The sequence below is a fragment of the Daldinia decipiens genome (genome assembly GCF_022478715.1).
Source record: "Daldinia decipiens strain CBS 113046 unplaced genomic scaffold F4813scaffold_27, whole genome shotgun sequence".
NCBI classification, from domain to species: domain Eukaryota; kingdom Fungi; phylum Ascomycota; class Sordariomycetes; order Xylariales; family Hypoxylaceae; genus Daldinia; species Daldinia decipiens.
This window is the reverse complement of record NW_026054570.1, coordinates 216133-231819: the sequence shown is the minus strand read 5'-3', so window position 1 is coordinate 231819 and position 15687 is coordinate 216133. Positions and strand designations below refer to the sequence as shown.

General features: G+C 49.1%; 4 protein-coding genes across 4 annotated transcripts; 2 read left to right on the top strand and 2 right to left on the bottom strand.

Moving 5' to 3' along the window:
* Window positions 1–636: 636 nt before the first annotated feature.
* F4813DRAFT_391346 (choline/Carnitine O-acyltransferase) lies at window positions 637–3332 on the top strand (the record flags this gene model as incomplete). Its single annotated transcript, XM_049247151.1, has 3 exons — window positions 637–1045; window positions 1106–3112; window positions 3181–3332. The coding sequence occupies 3 exons, from the start codon at window positions 637–639 to the stop codon at window positions 3330–3332; spliced, it is 2568 nt and encodes an 855-aa protein (XP_049097736.1).
* A 398-nt stretch (window positions 3333–3730) lies between these two features.
* F4813DRAFT_153413 (uncharacterized protein) lies at window positions 3731–5762 on the bottom strand. The gene is made up of 3 exons (XM_049238984.1): window positions 5205–5762; window positions 4964–5150; window positions 3731–4913 (listed from the first exon to the last, which is right to left on the bottom strand). The coding sequence occupies exons 1-3, from the start codon at window positions 5431–5433 to the stop codon at window positions 4028–4030; spliced, it is 1302 nt and encodes a 433-aa protein (XP_049097735.1). The 5' UTR covers window positions 5434–5762; the 3' UTR covers window positions 3731–4027.
* A 1139-nt stretch (window positions 5763–6901) lies between these two features.
* On the top strand, window positions 6902–8748 carry F4813DRAFT_153378 (DNA repair protein RAD57). The gene has a single exon (XM_049238983.1). The coding sequence runs from the start codon at window positions 7065–7067 to the stop codon at window positions 8583–8585; it is 1521 nt and encodes a 506-aa protein (XP_049097734.1). The 5' UTR covers window positions 6902–7064; the 3' UTR covers window positions 8586–8748.
* A 22-nt stretch (window positions 8749–8770) lies between these two features.
* On the bottom strand, window positions 8771–13035 carry F4813DRAFT_366258 (beta and beta-prime subunits of DNA dependent RNA-polymerase). Its single transcript, XM_049244009.1, has 3 exons — window positions 12506–13035; window positions 12426–12438; window positions 8771–12367 (listed from the first exon to the last, which is right to left on the bottom strand). The coding sequence occupies exons 1-3, from the start codon at window positions 12630–12632 to the stop codon at window positions 9055–9057; spliced, it is 3453 nt and encodes a 1150-aa protein (XP_049097733.1). The 5' UTR covers window positions 12633–13035; the 3' UTR covers window positions 8771–9054.
* Between the last annotated feature and the right edge of the window lie 2652 nt (window positions 13036–15687).

The window sequence follows — 15687 nt, the reverse complement described above, 5'->3', positions numbered from 1 at the left end:
AATATTTCTTACTATTAAGTTATTTGATTAATACAAGTCTACTTTACAATAACGCCTTAAGGTCGCACATATAATCCGTCCGGGCGGTTCGTTAGACCCGCGATCCTGGTTGGAGGTATGTGAGATTCCGTTTCACCTCTAGTACCTTTACCCAGAACTCTCGGCAGTTTATGCCATTTCTCCATTCATATTATATATTGTCGGTCCTGCGGATGAGTATCTAGTTCAGTTGATTACACCACAACCAATCACGTCTCTCTCTTTACGCAAAGGATGCGCCACTAACTGGCAGCTCCATTCACACATGTGATAGCGAACTATATGCAATTGGGTTGACATCCTAGGACTTGGGTCTTCGGTCATGGATCCACCCCTAGCTTATTTACTGAGGAGTCTTGTCTCATACTCGGCCTCCGAGTTGATTTATAGCTTCTATCCCCCTTCGATACTTTTCCCCTTGTTATTACTATATGATACTACCTAACCCTTTCCCTTACTGAGGCGTAGCTCAAGTGTGATGCCACCCTATTGTCTTCAAGACTGCCATTACTTTTACCGCACGGCTTTGCGTGGCCTGAATATCAATACCTGTGTCTCGCCTTTATATGCCTAATCTACTAGAAGTCGGCTGACATCATGCCTACTCAAGTTCGTATTTTTGCTATGCCAAAGTCTCTTGGCGAGACTCTCAGTGGCAGCTCATCAACACCTACGCCTCCATCTACCCAAACCCAAGAACGCAAGAACGAGAGGCCGGCGAGTCCTGAACTCAGGGGCCGAATTCCAATAATGGAGACGATACCAGAAAAGCCTAAGGAAGGCGGAATCACGTTTGCTCACCAGGACAGTTTACCTAAGCTGCCTATACCAGACCTGGAACAAACGTGCAAGAAGTACCTGGCCGCTCTGAAGCCGCTGCAAGGACCCAGAGAGCATTCTGAAACGAAGCTCGCTGTCCAAGAGTTCTTGAAGAAAGATGGTCCTGAACTTCAGAGGAAATTACAAGAGTATGCCATTGGAAAAACAAGTTATATAGAACAATTCTGTAAGTTGACTCTTATTAGTTATATAGTTATAACCTTTACTAACGGTTACTATACTTAAGGGTATGATTCGTATCTAAATTTCGATAATCCTGTCGTCCTAAACCTGAACCCTTTTTTCTTGTTAGAGGATGACCCCACGCCTGCGAGGAATAACCAGGTCACTCGTGCTGCATCCCTCGTCGTATCGGCGTTAGACTTCGTGCGAGCGGTACGCCGAGAGGAATTGCCACCGGATACAGTTAAAGGCATACCCTTAGATATGTATCAATATTCGCGACTTTTTGGCACTGCTCGTGTACCGACTGAGAACGGTTGCCAAATCGAGCAGGACCCTGAATCTAAGCACGTTGTTGTATTATGCCATGGTCAATTCTACTGGTTTGACGTACTTGATGACAACTCGGATCTTATTATGAGCGAAAGAGATATTTCGATCAACCTCCAAACAATAATAGACGATGCAGCTCAAACGCCTATCCAGGAAGCTGCCAAAGGGGCTCTTGGGATTCTAAGTACAGAAAATCGAAAGATTTGGTCTGGGTTAAGGGATATCCTCACTAAGGAGGAGGGGTCCAACAATGCAGACTGTCTCGGTATTGTCGACTCAGCTTTATTTGTGTTGTGTCTAGACTACACGGAGCCCTCTACAGCAGCTGCACTGTGCCAGAATATGCTTTGCGGTACGAACGACGTAGTGAAAGGAGTACAAATTGGCACTTGCATAAATAGATGGTACGATAAACTTCAGATCATTGTGTGCAAAAACGGAAGTGCGGGTATCAATTTTGAGCACACTGGCGTTGATGGTCACACCGTACTTCGATTCGCCAGTGACCTTTACACAGACACCATATTACGCTTCGCGAGGACTATCAATGGCCAAGCCCCCAGCCTCTGGAAAACGGCAAGTCCGGACCCGTCTAAGCGTGATCCGGAGAGTTTTGGGGATGTCACCACGACTCCCCATAAATTAGAATGGGACATATCACCAGAACTTAATATTGCTATACGGTTTGCCGAAACTCGACTTGCAGATCTCATCAGCCAGAACGAGTTTGAATGCCTGGATTTCAGCGCTTATGGTAAGAACTTCATCACGTCCGCAGGATTTTCTCCAGATGCTTTCGTCCAGATGGCCTTCCAAGCAGCCTACTATGGGCTATACGGGCGAGTTGAATGTACCTACGAACCAGCCATGACCAAGACTTACCTTCACGGCAGGACTGAGGCTGTTAGGACGGTATCGGAGGAGGCAGTAAATTTTGTTCAGGCGTTCTGGGCAGATAACCCTGCGGAGGCGAAAGTAGAAGCACTACGTAAAGCATGCCAGCAGCATGTTAACGCCACTAAGGAATGTTCAAAAGGACGGGGTTGCGATCGGCATCTATACGCCTTATTCTGTGTGTGGCAAAGGTTTCTAGACGGGGATAGTCGTTCGGGGAGTAGCTTGGGGTACTCGAGCCCAATGGAAACTGGCTCGGAGCAAGGCACCGAGTCCGTGGTTGGCAGTCCTGGCAAGGAATCCGTACTATCGAGCAACGAAGATTTGCGAATGCGGCAGCGCGGCGATAGCATTAACTCGCGGTTTGCAGACCAACAAGTACCAGCTATCTTCGCGGACCAGGGATGGGACAAACTAAACAACACGATCTTATCAACCTCCAACTGCGGGAACCCATCCCTACGGCAATTCGGGTTCGGGCCGACATCGGGCGGCGGCTTCGGCATCGGATACATCATCAAAGAAGAGGGCATCAATATCTGCGTGGCGAGTAAACACCGTCAGACGAAGCGGTTTGTGGACACGCTTGAAAGCTATCTGTTGGAGATGAGGCGAATACTGCGTATCACGAATAGACGTGGCACGACCTCACGGCAGACGCGCGCTAGGGAAATCGACCCGGATAAGCCGCGTACGGGACACCATCATCGTCCGAATAAAACTCGTGGCCGCATGATCACCGGGGCGGATAACTTGCGCGCGCTAGCGGCTCGGTCATCGACCGGGACGAGGAGTCCGACGGAAGAGAGTTTGATGATGAGCGAGGATGATGAGTTAGGCGGCTGTAAGTTTTCTCTCTCTTATCCCCCCTTCTGGTGTTTTAGATGATTAGAGCTAATATAACACACATAGACGGTTTCTTCGACGCAGGCATGCTTTTACAAGCGCTCAAAGCACGCGGCGAGGCGCTCGACCAGCAGAGCGAGACAAAAGCCTCGGATCGGGCGGCGGCGAACGCGCGTAGGAGAGAGATTGGGAAGAAGTTGCGGCTTGTTGAGTATTGACTCGTGCGGTAACCCTCTATGTTAAGAGCTTAGAGGGGATGTATGTAGGTGGTGTGGCGTGTTGTATATACATACCTGTACATACAATACTCAGCGAGTAGGTGTTTTTTTTTAGGAACATAAGGGAGCATAGGAGCGTGTGAGAAGAGAAGAAAGGGGAATCTGTATTTTGTTGCTTTGATTCTGGCTGTATCTAGCGTAGTTGGCTGCATGTGCTTTCATATAGTGTACAAAGTTACCCGTTGAATACTATTTACTTATTGCTTGTATCTCTATATAACTATCTCTCTTAAGCAGGTACTATGTTTTCAGATGTTGTGACAAGTGTATGAGTCGGTGATGAATGTCTAGGTACTCAGGCTGGACTGGGTTGTTGGTGTATACATAACACTTACAGTATGCTATATATTTCTATACTCTCTAGTCGCTAAAAACTACTAAATATCCAAACCCATTATCAAGCATCTCATTTCACAGACCACGTTTCCGCATTTGGGTTTATACCTCATATCTCAGTATATATATCCGACCATGCACAAAGCTTAAAAACTCCGCAATGCAAATGCCGTGCTATCCCATTATGAACTACCTATGAACTAGAGGAAATATATAATATATAGATAGGTACCTAAATTAACCTAATTCATACGTCTTTCTTATATCATATTCACTATCCCCCCCACACCACGAGCTCCCTAGTTCCCTAACTCATGCAGTTGACCATGATGATTATCGTTGTAATTCCGTTCGCCGACGACATTTCCGCCGGCCTCGTGCACGGTAGGCGGGACGTTGGGGACGGGAGAGGGTTGCTGGCCCGGGTAGGGCTGGTTCGGCTGCCAGCCGGAGTTGACGGTCGAAGTCGGGCTTGTTGGTTGTAGGCTTTGTCTGTTGTCTGTGAACTGGGAGTTGACGGGGCTGGTCGAGTCGTTCCGATCAGGAAACTGGGCGGGCTTGTTCTGGTCGGCGTAGTATGGCTGTTGAGGGTGTCCGGGAGGCGGAGGTGCGTACTGCTGGCTGTAGTGCGGGTTGTAAGGCTGTTGGTAGCCAGCAGCGCCTGCTACCGGTTGCGTTGGCGGCATACCGGGTCCAGCTCCTTGTTGCATTTGGGCGGCTGGCGGCTGGGCAGTAATATTACGCTTCTTCTTATTATTGTGACGGATGAGGAAGAAGATTCCGAGCCCGATCAAAGCGAGTGCGGCAACTCCTCCTACGACGCCACCGGCAATAGCTCCTACATTCGTCGAAGACTTCGAGGAGCTTGCGTTCGAGTTCGAATTCGAAGAACCCCCGTCCTCACTATCCACCGGCGAAGTCGCACCTGCAGAGCCTGCGCTTGACGATCGACTATCATTATCATTATCATCGCCACTGCCAGTCTGAGTCTCGGATGGAAACGGGGATGTTGCGGCCGAGTCGTCCAATGTGATAACTACGGGAGTGAAAGTGCGGCCATCTGTTTCACCGTGCCACGTAGTGTAGAGTTGCTGCGGCGTCGAGTCCGACTGGGCGTCACAGTAATAATCGACGATGCCGCTAGAGAATGTGACGGTGCCGCAATACGGCGCGGTACTTCTCGTACTGCCAGATCGTGAGTATATTATATTAGCTATTAGCAGTGTGCAACTTACCACTTGACCGTGTAGGTATCTTGAATACACCCACCGACACACGCGCTCGAGTACACGAAATCCATGTAATCGATACATGCAACTCGAAGACCACAACCATCACCGTCACAACAGGCGACAGCGCCATACGTAGATGTAGTGACTAGGGCGCAAGTTACATCCGGGCCGTTACAGCTATATACAGCGCCTATGTTTATTATTAGTTAGGTAGTCATTTTTAGATAGGCATAATATTCGTTACCGGGTCGCCCATCAAAGTATCCGCATGTGTTGTCAGGTCCTATAAGGACGGTTTGTCCTTGTCCGTTCTGTCTCTTTGCCAATTCTTGAATACTAGGGGGCAATGTGATCTTGGGAAACAGGAAGGTTGGATTCGGCTTGGACGCCTGAGTTGGCTCAGGATGGTTTTTATCGAGAGCTAAAGCCTGAACGGCAGTGACTAACGCCGCGATGGATAGGAGGCTCGCCATTTTGGTATACTAGGGGGCGACGTAACTGTAGGAACTGAACGTCTAGATCTCCTAGGTCGAATGTATCGGAATTCTACTCGACCACGGAATGATACAGAGAACGACGGTCAGCTACGAAAAGAGAGAAAGTCACAACGCGAACGCGGGTGTAGGGTACCCACGCCCTCTTATTAGGGGCGAGGGGACTGGTACAGTATTAACTCTCGCCCTACCCAGCATGCCCAAAAAACAGTAGCAATCAGAGGATCCATTGTGCCAGTCTAGACAAGCGACATCCCGCACTCGTAGTTTTCTCACTGGCTTGAGATGAAGAGACCCAGTCAGCCTTGAGCCATACCTGTTCTCGCATGGGGGAGATTAACTAGCAAGGATGGAGGTGTTTATAACCAATAATGGTGTAGCAACGTTGGAGATGGCTTGCAGAAGCTGAAAGCCTCGGAGGGCTTTCGGTGGCTACGCCAAGAAGCTATACTCGATAGATCCCCGCGAGACCTCTTGACCTCTTGACTTCTTGGCCTTTTGGCAGACTTGATTTTCTTTTCATATCAGCTTAGTAAAGCGAAGCGAGCTGAAATCCTTAATGTTTATCAGAGATCTGACAGGGCTCGATCAGCATCGGCATCAAGGGACGTGCTTCGCTTCTCGCAAACCAAGCCGAGATGATCTTCGGGAAGATCCATGAGGGACCTATGCATTTGGGTGCCCGATTTGTATGTGTCATGCAGTCCAATGTTACACTGCGGCTGAAAATAGACGGCCATTGCAACTATTTGCAATTCTCAGCTCCATTTCCTTTCATCTTCGCCGTTTCGTTGGACAGAAGATATTATGTTGGAGGCCGATTATGGATACTGTTCCTTATGTTCCTTGTGTCTAGTAGACATTGTCTACCGACGGACTCTTTATCTCATTATGGCTAGACACGCCATCGAATAGCGTGGCCGAGCATTCACGCTACCACGTACGAAGCAAACATTTAAGTAGGTAGTCTTCAAACTGCTGTGGGCCTGAAGATCCTTGGCAAGCATGGTTAAGTCTCAAATAAATAGATAAAGGTCTGCAAGTGCCAGTATTTGTCCTGAGTAGTTGTAAATGATAGCTTAGGTAGGTAGGTACTTTATATTGTGCCATAGTAAGTGTAAATAAACAAACATGAAATAAGATGAAATCAAAATCGTGTATGACGAATGCACGATTAAATTTTAGATGGCCAAGTCTCGAAAGACCAAAGGCGGGATAGAGGGATATCACCTAAACGATGATACTAACACTAATGAGGCATACTTAAACGATAAACCCCACTTGCATCGATTAGCGGTCAGTTTAAGCCTACGAAAGGTGTGATTTGAAATCGGGATGCTACCCCCCAACCCTACAAGGTACCTAGATACATTAGGTACGTACCTCCTAGGTATGGAAGTTAGTACCAACTGCCAACGGCCCTACCCGCTTAAAACAAACCCAACATCTCCCTTATCTTACACCTTTCCTTTCCTATACCGAGGTCACCTGACATCGTGAGACCACAACCAACCCAGACATTCGGTGGTGGATCGGTCAGGTCGGATCGGCTAAAGGGCACTGGACAGTGAGATGAAAGTGCAAATGCAAATGCCCGGACCCCGAGCCCCATGACAGATCTGTCGCGGATCCTGCCGGACTTCCCAATCGGCCGGTACGCCAACCTGCTGCCCGCCATCGAGAAGCACGGCCTGACCACCGCCGACCTACTCACTCTTCAGGTCCCCGACATTGGCAAACGTACTCAGCTGCCGCTCCTCGACATCAAGCGTTTATGTACCGCTGTACTAGACGCCCTGCATGTCGACCTCGGTGTTTCCGAGAAGCAGAAGCAGCAGCAGCAGCAGAAGCCGGGAAATGGTGCTAATAATAATAATAATAATGACGAGGCGAAAGGGGGCCCTACCAGCGTCTTGAGACAGACCGGTTCCCAGCTCCTGGCCAAACCTTGGAATTCCATTAGCACTTTAGACGACGATCTGGACCGTGCTCTTGGCGGCGGCATCCCTACCGGGTATATCACCGAGATCACTGGCGAAAGCGGCGCCGGCAAGACGCAATTCCTCCTAACGCTCCTCCTCGCCTGCCAACTCCCACCGCCCCGGGGCCTCGGCCGTCCCGCATTGTACATCTCTACCGAAGCACCGCTCTCCACCCAACGGCTCTCCCAAATGCTCGCCAACCACCCCTATCTGCGCACCCTCCCCCCGGCCGAGCGCCCAACCCTCGACAACATCGTAGGCACCATGACCCCAGACCTCGAGTCGCAAGACCACATCCTGAGCTTCCAGGTCCCGGTCGAAGTATCCCGGCGCAACGTAGGCCTCCTGATCCTCGACTCCGTCGCGGCCAACTACCGCGCCGAATTCGAGCGCGGCTCCGGCGGCGCGAAAGGCGGCGCTAACCTCGCCGCCCGCAGCCACGAGCTCGTGCGCCTGGGCCAGCAACTGCACGATCTAGCGCGGAGACACGACCTCGCCGTCGTGGTAGCGAACCAGGTCGCAGACCGCTTTGCAGGGCCTGCTAAGAGCAGCGCCCCGCTGCCGTTTTCGCTGCCCCGCGTGTCCCAGGAAAGCCCGCTCGCAAGCCGCACCAGAGGACGGCCCGCGGCCCCGCAGCCCCTGCAGCTCTCCGGCCTGGAGCCCCCTAGCAGCGGCACCGCCGAGCTCCTGCGCTCCAGCATGCCGGAGCCGCCTCCCGAGGAGACCCCCGCGCCCCCGGCCCTGCTCCTCGACCACCAGCAGCGGTGGTTCACGGGCTGGGGCGACGAGCACCCGTACCCCTTCGGCAACGGCGATCACAACCTAAAGACGCCTAGCCTAGGCCTGATCTGGTCGACGCAGATCGCGGCGCGGCTGGCGCTGTTCAAGAGGCCCGTTTACGGGCGGAGGGAAGTACTCGACGACGAGGACGGGGAGAGCACGACTATGCTGCGCAATTGGAGGAGGTGGATGAAAGTTGTTTTCGCGCCGCATGTGCCGGGGACGGGGCCGGGATTAGATGGGGCGGTGGAGTTCGAGGTTACGATGGGGGGACTGCGGGGTGTGGATAGGAAGAAGAAGAAGGGGAATGGGAAGGGGAAGCAGGCAGATGGGGAAGAAGAGGAAGACGAGAAGAGAATAGAGGCGTGAGAATGAATATATGGATGACCTTGGTTTATGTATATCATATGGATGAGTTCAGAGACTCTTGGCATATATAAACCCTACTACAGTAAATAAACAAGATGCATACTATGTACTTCGAATCAGAGCCATCTAGCAAGATCTTCGATTATGTTCTCGTTCCAATTTTTCTTTGGAGTCCTTAGTACAAATTTCAGACTGGATATCGAATACGCTCACGTTCACCAAAAAAAGATTAGTTCTCATATAAACAACAAAATTACCCGCATACTTTTTTATATATCTCGAATGCCCTTTCATCGTACAAGCCTGATCTAATACATTACCTAGGTACATGATTCCAAGCCAGCCAATGCCACGCCAGCAAAAAAAGGTACGCCGCCCAATGCATATAAGTGATATCTTGCAATCGCAACTGTAATATTCCACTCCATTCCATACTACATATTATGTACCTATGTAGGTGCCTATTCCACTACCTCGGATGCGGGAACTCGTCTTCCAACTGGAGCCGCACGCCAACATTCATGCTGATCAGTTCCTGTATGAGCAACTTCGCAGCATACGGCATAGTCATGCGCGCGACCTCGCGGCTGCTGTGGCACGTGCTACAATAGCCTTTGTACCCGAACAAGCCGCACCGCTCGCAGATGTCGATCTCGGTCGCATCGGAGCTGATCATCAGGCGTTCGAGGAGGAGTTGCGAGGCACCGTACGCGATGAGACAATCACGTTCCATTTCACCGAGACGCAGACCACCGTCTCGAGAACGGCCTTCGGTAGGTTGGCGGGTAAGGATAGCGCGGGGTCCACGCGAACGGGAGTGCATCTTGTCTTGGACCATGTGCTTCAGTCGCTGGTAGAAGATGGGCCCGTTGAAGATGTAAGCCTGGAGCGGCTCGCCTGTTATTCCCGAGGTAAAGTAATCTTTGCCTTCCCAAGAGAATCCGGCATTAACCAGTTCTCTGCTCATGGCTTCGAGCGGATGAGACCTGAAGGCATCGCCATATCCGTAGTCCTTACGCCCCTTGACTACCGAGGCTTTTCCTGTTAGGCATTCCAGTAACTTTCCAACTGTCATACGAGACGGGAAACCGTGAGGGTTCATGATGATATCAGGTACGAGGCCTGAATCTGAGAACGGCAGATCTTCCTGGTCTACGATGATTCCAACAACACCTTTCTGTCCGTGCCTGGATGAAAACTTGTCGCCTAATTCAGGTCTTCTGGTCTGTCTCGTTTGGACCTTGATGAGCTGTGTCTCCCTCTCAGTCTGCGTAACCATAACTTTGTCGATGTAAGCTGGATCTGAGAGTCGGTATGACAATGGTGTTTCGCGGTACTCTTGGGTCCTGTGGCTCACTCCAACTACTGGTGCTATGTCCACCGGACTCTCCTTTTTGATGAGAATGTCACCATTCCTAACGGGGTATCCTACATCTGCCAACCCGTCATTGGAGAGCGCATTATACTTGGATTGAGTTTCATCCTTGTCACCGATCCTTTCTCGGCTTCCATTGGCATATTTTTGAAGATCCGCTGTGTATTTGCGGAACACTTGTACTCGTCCAAACCCACGATCACAGGATGCCTTGTTTAGAACAAGAGCATCTTCAATATCGTAACCCGAATATGACATGACGACAACAGTCGCATTTTGCCCGGCAGGCAACTTGTCGTAGTGAATAAGCTCGATGGTCTTGCTGATGACCATTGGGCGCTGAGGATAAACCATGGTGTATAAGAGGGTGTCGATGCGGTTGAATTGGTTGTAAGCAATAGCTCCGATAGCTTGTTTACCCATAGCGCATTGGTACGTATTCCTGGGGGATTGATTGTGATGAGGGAATGGAATTAAGCCAGCCACGGCGCCAAGTATTGTGAATGGCTCGATTTCCAAGTGCGTTGTCGCCTTCGTGATATCTTTTTCATAGAGTGCTACCAGCGTGTCATTCTCCTCATTGACGTCGAGGTACTCAACGATGCCTTGCTTCAGAAAGTCATCAAACGTGACCTTTCCAGCTTGCAGCAATCTAAGATGACTATCCTTTATTCTCGCCTCGCCGTTCTTCACGATAATGTACGGTCGACAAATACGTCCTTCGTCGGTTGCGATATGCACAGCTGAGAGATGGGCGTTGACGTTAATGCCGACAAATGGGGATATCCACCCTCGTCGTCTCATAGTGCGGAATTTAGCTGCAAACCGCTTCGGATATCGGGAGAGAGCAAATGGAGTACCGTTAATATGGACGATATACGTACCCTTCCTATGCATTTGAGCACCGGAGAAGCACCGGAGCGGTTCAACCCCAGAATCCAATGTAAACACCATCTTTTTAACAGGATCTTCATCCACGTTGGTCGTGATATGCGTCATGAGGGCCAAGTTTTTAATCAAACCACAGGCCTCACCTTCGGGTGTATCAGACGGACAAAGCATACCCCACTGTGATGGCTGTAGAGCACGAGGACCACTGACTTTCCTCGTCTTTTCGAATTGACTGCTTATACGAGTCATCATTCCGAGGGCGCTGATGTAGCTGAGACGGCTCAGAACGTGTGTTACACCGGCACGGTCCATCTTAAATCGCTTCACGCTCCAATTTCCAGTTTGAATAGCACGGTTCATACCCTCAGTGATGTGCTTTCCTTGGGCACCAACCTGTACCAGAGGATCTACGGCGATTGCCCGATTTTGCTTCCTCAGAGAGTGCTCGACGTTGAACTTGAGTTGAGTCATGAAATTCTTGAATAAATCCTCGAAAAGCAAAGACAGAAGTTGCCCTGCTAACTCTAGTCGCTTGTTACCCACGAAATCTCGATCGTCGACAAGCTTAGGGTTGTAATGGGCCATAAGTACTCGACGAACCATGAGAGCGATATAGATAGCCTTTGGATAAAAGTCTAGACCCTCGACCGGTATATGAGCAATGATGAGGTTGGCTAAAGCATCGAGACCTTCCTCGATGGTACTACGCCGAGCCTGTGGCGGTCCTCCAGGCTGTTTTGCTCGGCCGCCCATCTTCACTCTTGCTCCGATATAATCTAAAGCCTGCTGCTGAGTAAAGACACCGACTCTAGTTGCTTCCTCGAAATTAACAGCAAAATCATCCTGGAACCTTCCGTCGGAACCAGTGACGAGCTCCATTATCTCGTAGTCCGTAAGACCACCAAGAGCTTTTAGGATGATAACTATAGGTATAGCTTCGACAAGAACATTATGCTGAAGAACAATGCGGTCCTTCTTTAGGGTAACGTATGTTTTGGACTTTCTCTCGTGTGTAGAACTCGTCACTGAAGCTGTGATTATACTATTCTTCTCGTCTGCCTCGACAATGACTCGGTTCTTACTCAGCTGCTCCTGGACGAGAATGACCTTTTCCGTCCCGTTGATGATGAAATATCCGCCAGGATCAAGGGGACATTCATTCATGAGCTCCATCTGAGCATTGTTTGCACCGTACAGCCGGCATTTGTTGCTCCGCAACATAACGGGCATACGAGCAAGCTCGACATTGCGACGGATAATCTTCTGCTTCTCTCGTGTGTACGCAATGTCCACGAGAATCTTAGCAGAGTAAGTGATATCCCGTAGGCGACATTCCATGGGAGTGATATCATTTTCGACCCTATATTCACTGAAATCGGAACGATCCGGAGGCGCAACCCGGATGTCTATAAATTCGATCCAAAAGCTACTGTCAACATCGCTTCTGAGCGTGCGGTTGGCCTTGACAATTTCTTTAATTTCATGATCTACGAAGAAATTGTAGGAGTCGATATGTCTAAGCCCATTAATTAATATCAACCGGCCGCATATCATAACCATCAGAAAAAACGTACTGTTTAACTAAACCTAATAAAATGATAATATTAGCATCCTGTAAATACCTGGCTGGTCATCATGCAGATCGTATACATACCTTTGACCTTCAAAAAAGCTGGAAGTAGTTGATTCTTATCGTCAACAGTCGAGATAGGGTCCGTCAACTTCTTTCCGTTATAAAAAGGCTCTAATAGAGCCTCAAATCCGTCATCGACATAAGGCATTTTGACGGCCAAGCATTTTTCATGTATTGGCGGCTGAGTGATAAGTGATTGTGAGATGACTCTTAAAAATTCAGCCTCCTTGACCAAGAGCTTGTCGCGTGTGGCGGCTTGTGCTGTCCCCCACCAAAAAAAAAAAGGAGGGGCTGCTGGTAAGTACCTAAGTATACAAGTACCTCTAGACCTCAAAATCTTACATAATTTTCTACTAGCGTTAGGGTATGTACCCAGGTACCGCGAATAGGATCTTATCTCTATGTAAATTATAGCCTACGTTGAACAAATCGAAGCTTTCAAAATTATGGAACTATATGTAGCTAAATGAATCCGTAGATGACTCCACGGGGAAAGAGTTGATGAGACAAACAGATACGACCCGGGGACTTTTTTAACGTCTCACCTAATGATATTAATCCGAAAATCCACATAAATTGGCATCTCCATGTTCCAATGGGCTTTGGGCTTAATATAGCACAATTTGAAATAATACCCTCTACCGGGAACCATACTCAGAAACCGGGGAATATTATTTCTCTACGTCAGCACATATACGCGTACTAAATGTCGTCACGCTTATCAAGGTACTTATTTGAGTCACCACGATGGGATCTTTCTCTCCGCCCAACACCCACGCTGTTATGCAAGCTTCCTATTTGGAAATCATCTCTATTTTTACCCAAAGGCTGTCCTCCCTTTCGACAGCTACCAGGGACATGCATGTGTAAAGAATCCAATGGGCGGGTAGACGGGGGTTGGCTGAATGCCAAGAACCAAGCTCACCCATATAATGAGCCATTTGAACCCCTCTTTACCCCTCCATCAACTTCGTCCGTAGAGTTACTGCCCCTCGTCTTAACCACTTCTGCGGCTTGCCTTGCATAACTCACTGCAGGAGATAGTACGCTGTGTTGGCAGATCGATCCGTCATGCATTGGTCTGGGAAGCCGCCTCATCCTCTCAGGTTGGATGTGGAAACAGGGAAGATTTCGCTATATTCTATATGTATGTAAAGTAACTGCAAAAAGAGCAATAGTACGACTATGCAGCTATTTCGTCATATCTCGAGTGGCCGTCTAATAAGAAGCATTTATAGAAGAGGGGCCTGTAGGCGAGGATATTTGGTAAGTATGTATTCCAATGCCCAGAAAAAGTTGCAGGATGTCGCTGGGCTTGTTTTGGATCATCAATGTGTCTACCTAATACGCCGTTGTTAGTAATCTCATCAACTCCCTCGAGCTAGTTCCAGACCTCGATTTGTAGCGAAGACCACCCGAAGTTCGCACCCAGACCCTTCGTATTGCTAAGTCTCTTAACCGTGTCCACAAATATGTGTTTTGATTATAGAACTGCACCCGGAAAATAAAGAAATGCTAATGAGATAGCTATGCCTTATAGCTAAGATACTGATACATATTAGTATTTATAGGAAAGTTTACGTTGGCTCACCTGGGTCCAGCATATGCAAGCCACAAAACGCACATCGTGATCCAGAGTATCCGGGGGAAAAGGCTATTTCTCTCCCGGGGCTGGCTGGTTGGGTGACGTGCAGGTCAAGTTTATAGATGCTCCGCGTGTGGGCAAAAGTCGGTGAGCCGAACAAGGATAGATTTCCATACTTTGCGTAACCGCCCAAACCTTTTTCGAGGTAGTTATGCTTGTACATAAGTAAGAGTACATAGCCAAAGGCTCGCTGTCCCATCGTATGTACATAACGATGCAAATAGCAGTCTGCTTCAGACGATCTCATTGTCGCCACTAGGGCGGCCATAGTTGAGAACTATTAGTTGCGAGCCATGTTTGGAGAGCAACTCGGAATTGGTGATCGCCCGCGCTGTGTGTTTTGGAAAAGCCATACTCTTTAGCTCTGCTTACGGCCCCGAATCTGTTTTCGACAACGCAATAGATGCCAGTGGCAATCCTAACGGCTACAGAAGGAAATAGGGCAGAAGACGTACACGGAGTACCTAAGTAGGAAATGGGATCGAGAAGGCAACGTTCACCTCAACAAGGGTCTAACAGTATTGAGCCGCGCTAAGAGCCCATTTAGATCAAGAAAGTCTAGGCTCGATCCGAAACCTTAAGGAGGAAGGACCCTAATAAAACAAAGAGCGGACGTATGAGACGGTTGGTAGACTACGCTCCGGCAATATGTGAAAGTGGCGCTTCACGGCGAGGTGCTCGTAAATAGCTAAGAATCGACGCCGCTCCTATCCCCGGAGCAAACACCGGGAGGGGCTTGGCTCGGAAGAAATAGCCTTTGCAACAAAATATTCTACATAGTAATCAATATCGAGGAATGTCTCAGAATTCACTAGATGGCGCTGTTAGCCCACACCTGCATTGGACGCGGGTGCTTCGAGAGTATTCGATCACGTATGTACTCTTCGTCCGGTACCCCCAACCGGATAAATACATCCACTCCTATCGGGTCAGTATAAGGTACATACATAGAGAGGTATAGGGAAAACGCTCGTAAAATTCGAGATCCTTAGAAATCCCGTGTTGAGAGACCTATGAGAAGCTGCCTGTGAGCAGACTGGTATCAAACGTGGGTAAGGCGTCCATCCAACCAAAGCCTATTGATGTACATCCCCAATTTATACTTACATGCATGTCGTCCCTGTGGAGCTTGTTAAACCGGGAGACAGAGCATACCGTATGGTGATACTGATGGTAAATGTAGGCGTATGTTTATGTGCCTTTAACTGTAGGACGGCATTGGATAACCGGACGGATGCAAAATACGGATGGGTGAATCATCTAATACATGGAGTTGGGCTGAATTGACTCCTCGAGTCCAAACACATCTAGATGTATCCCTACGGTCCTACACGCGATAGAGAAAGTCTTATCGTTGTATATAGGTTCGGATTCGTGATGTTTGCAGCTCAAATATTCCCCGCACCAAATTGAAGATCGACGAAGTGCGAACAATCCGCATATCGGCCATGACTTGCGCTGGTGTTTGAAGCCAGAAACTTGGGCGGCACCGGTTTGGCCTGTTCAATACATATGTAGCTCTTGGTGTCAGGTAAGGTTCCGCTCACCGCTCCCCTCT

Coding starts and splice junctions, on each gene's coding strand:
- F4813DRAFT_153413 (XM_049238984.1), bottom strand. CDS start 5,433: ATGGCGAGCCTCCTATCCATCGCGGCGTTAGTCACTGCCGTTCAGGCT. Junction 5,151..5,204: donor ATACTTTGATGGGCGACCCG/GTAACGAATATT, acceptor TAATAAACATAG/GCGCTGTATATAGCTGTAAC. Junction 4,914..4,963: donor GATACCTACACGGTCAAGTG/GTAAGTTGCACA, acceptor ACGATCTGGCAG/TACGAGAAGTACCGCGCCGT.
- F4813DRAFT_153378 (XM_049238983.1), top strand. CDS start 7,065: ATGACAGATCTGTCGCGGATCCTGCCGGACTTCCCAATCGGCCGGTAC.
- F4813DRAFT_366258 (XM_049244009.1), bottom strand. CDS start 12,632: ATGCCTTATGTCGATGACGGATTTGAGGCTCTATTAGAGCCTTTTTAT.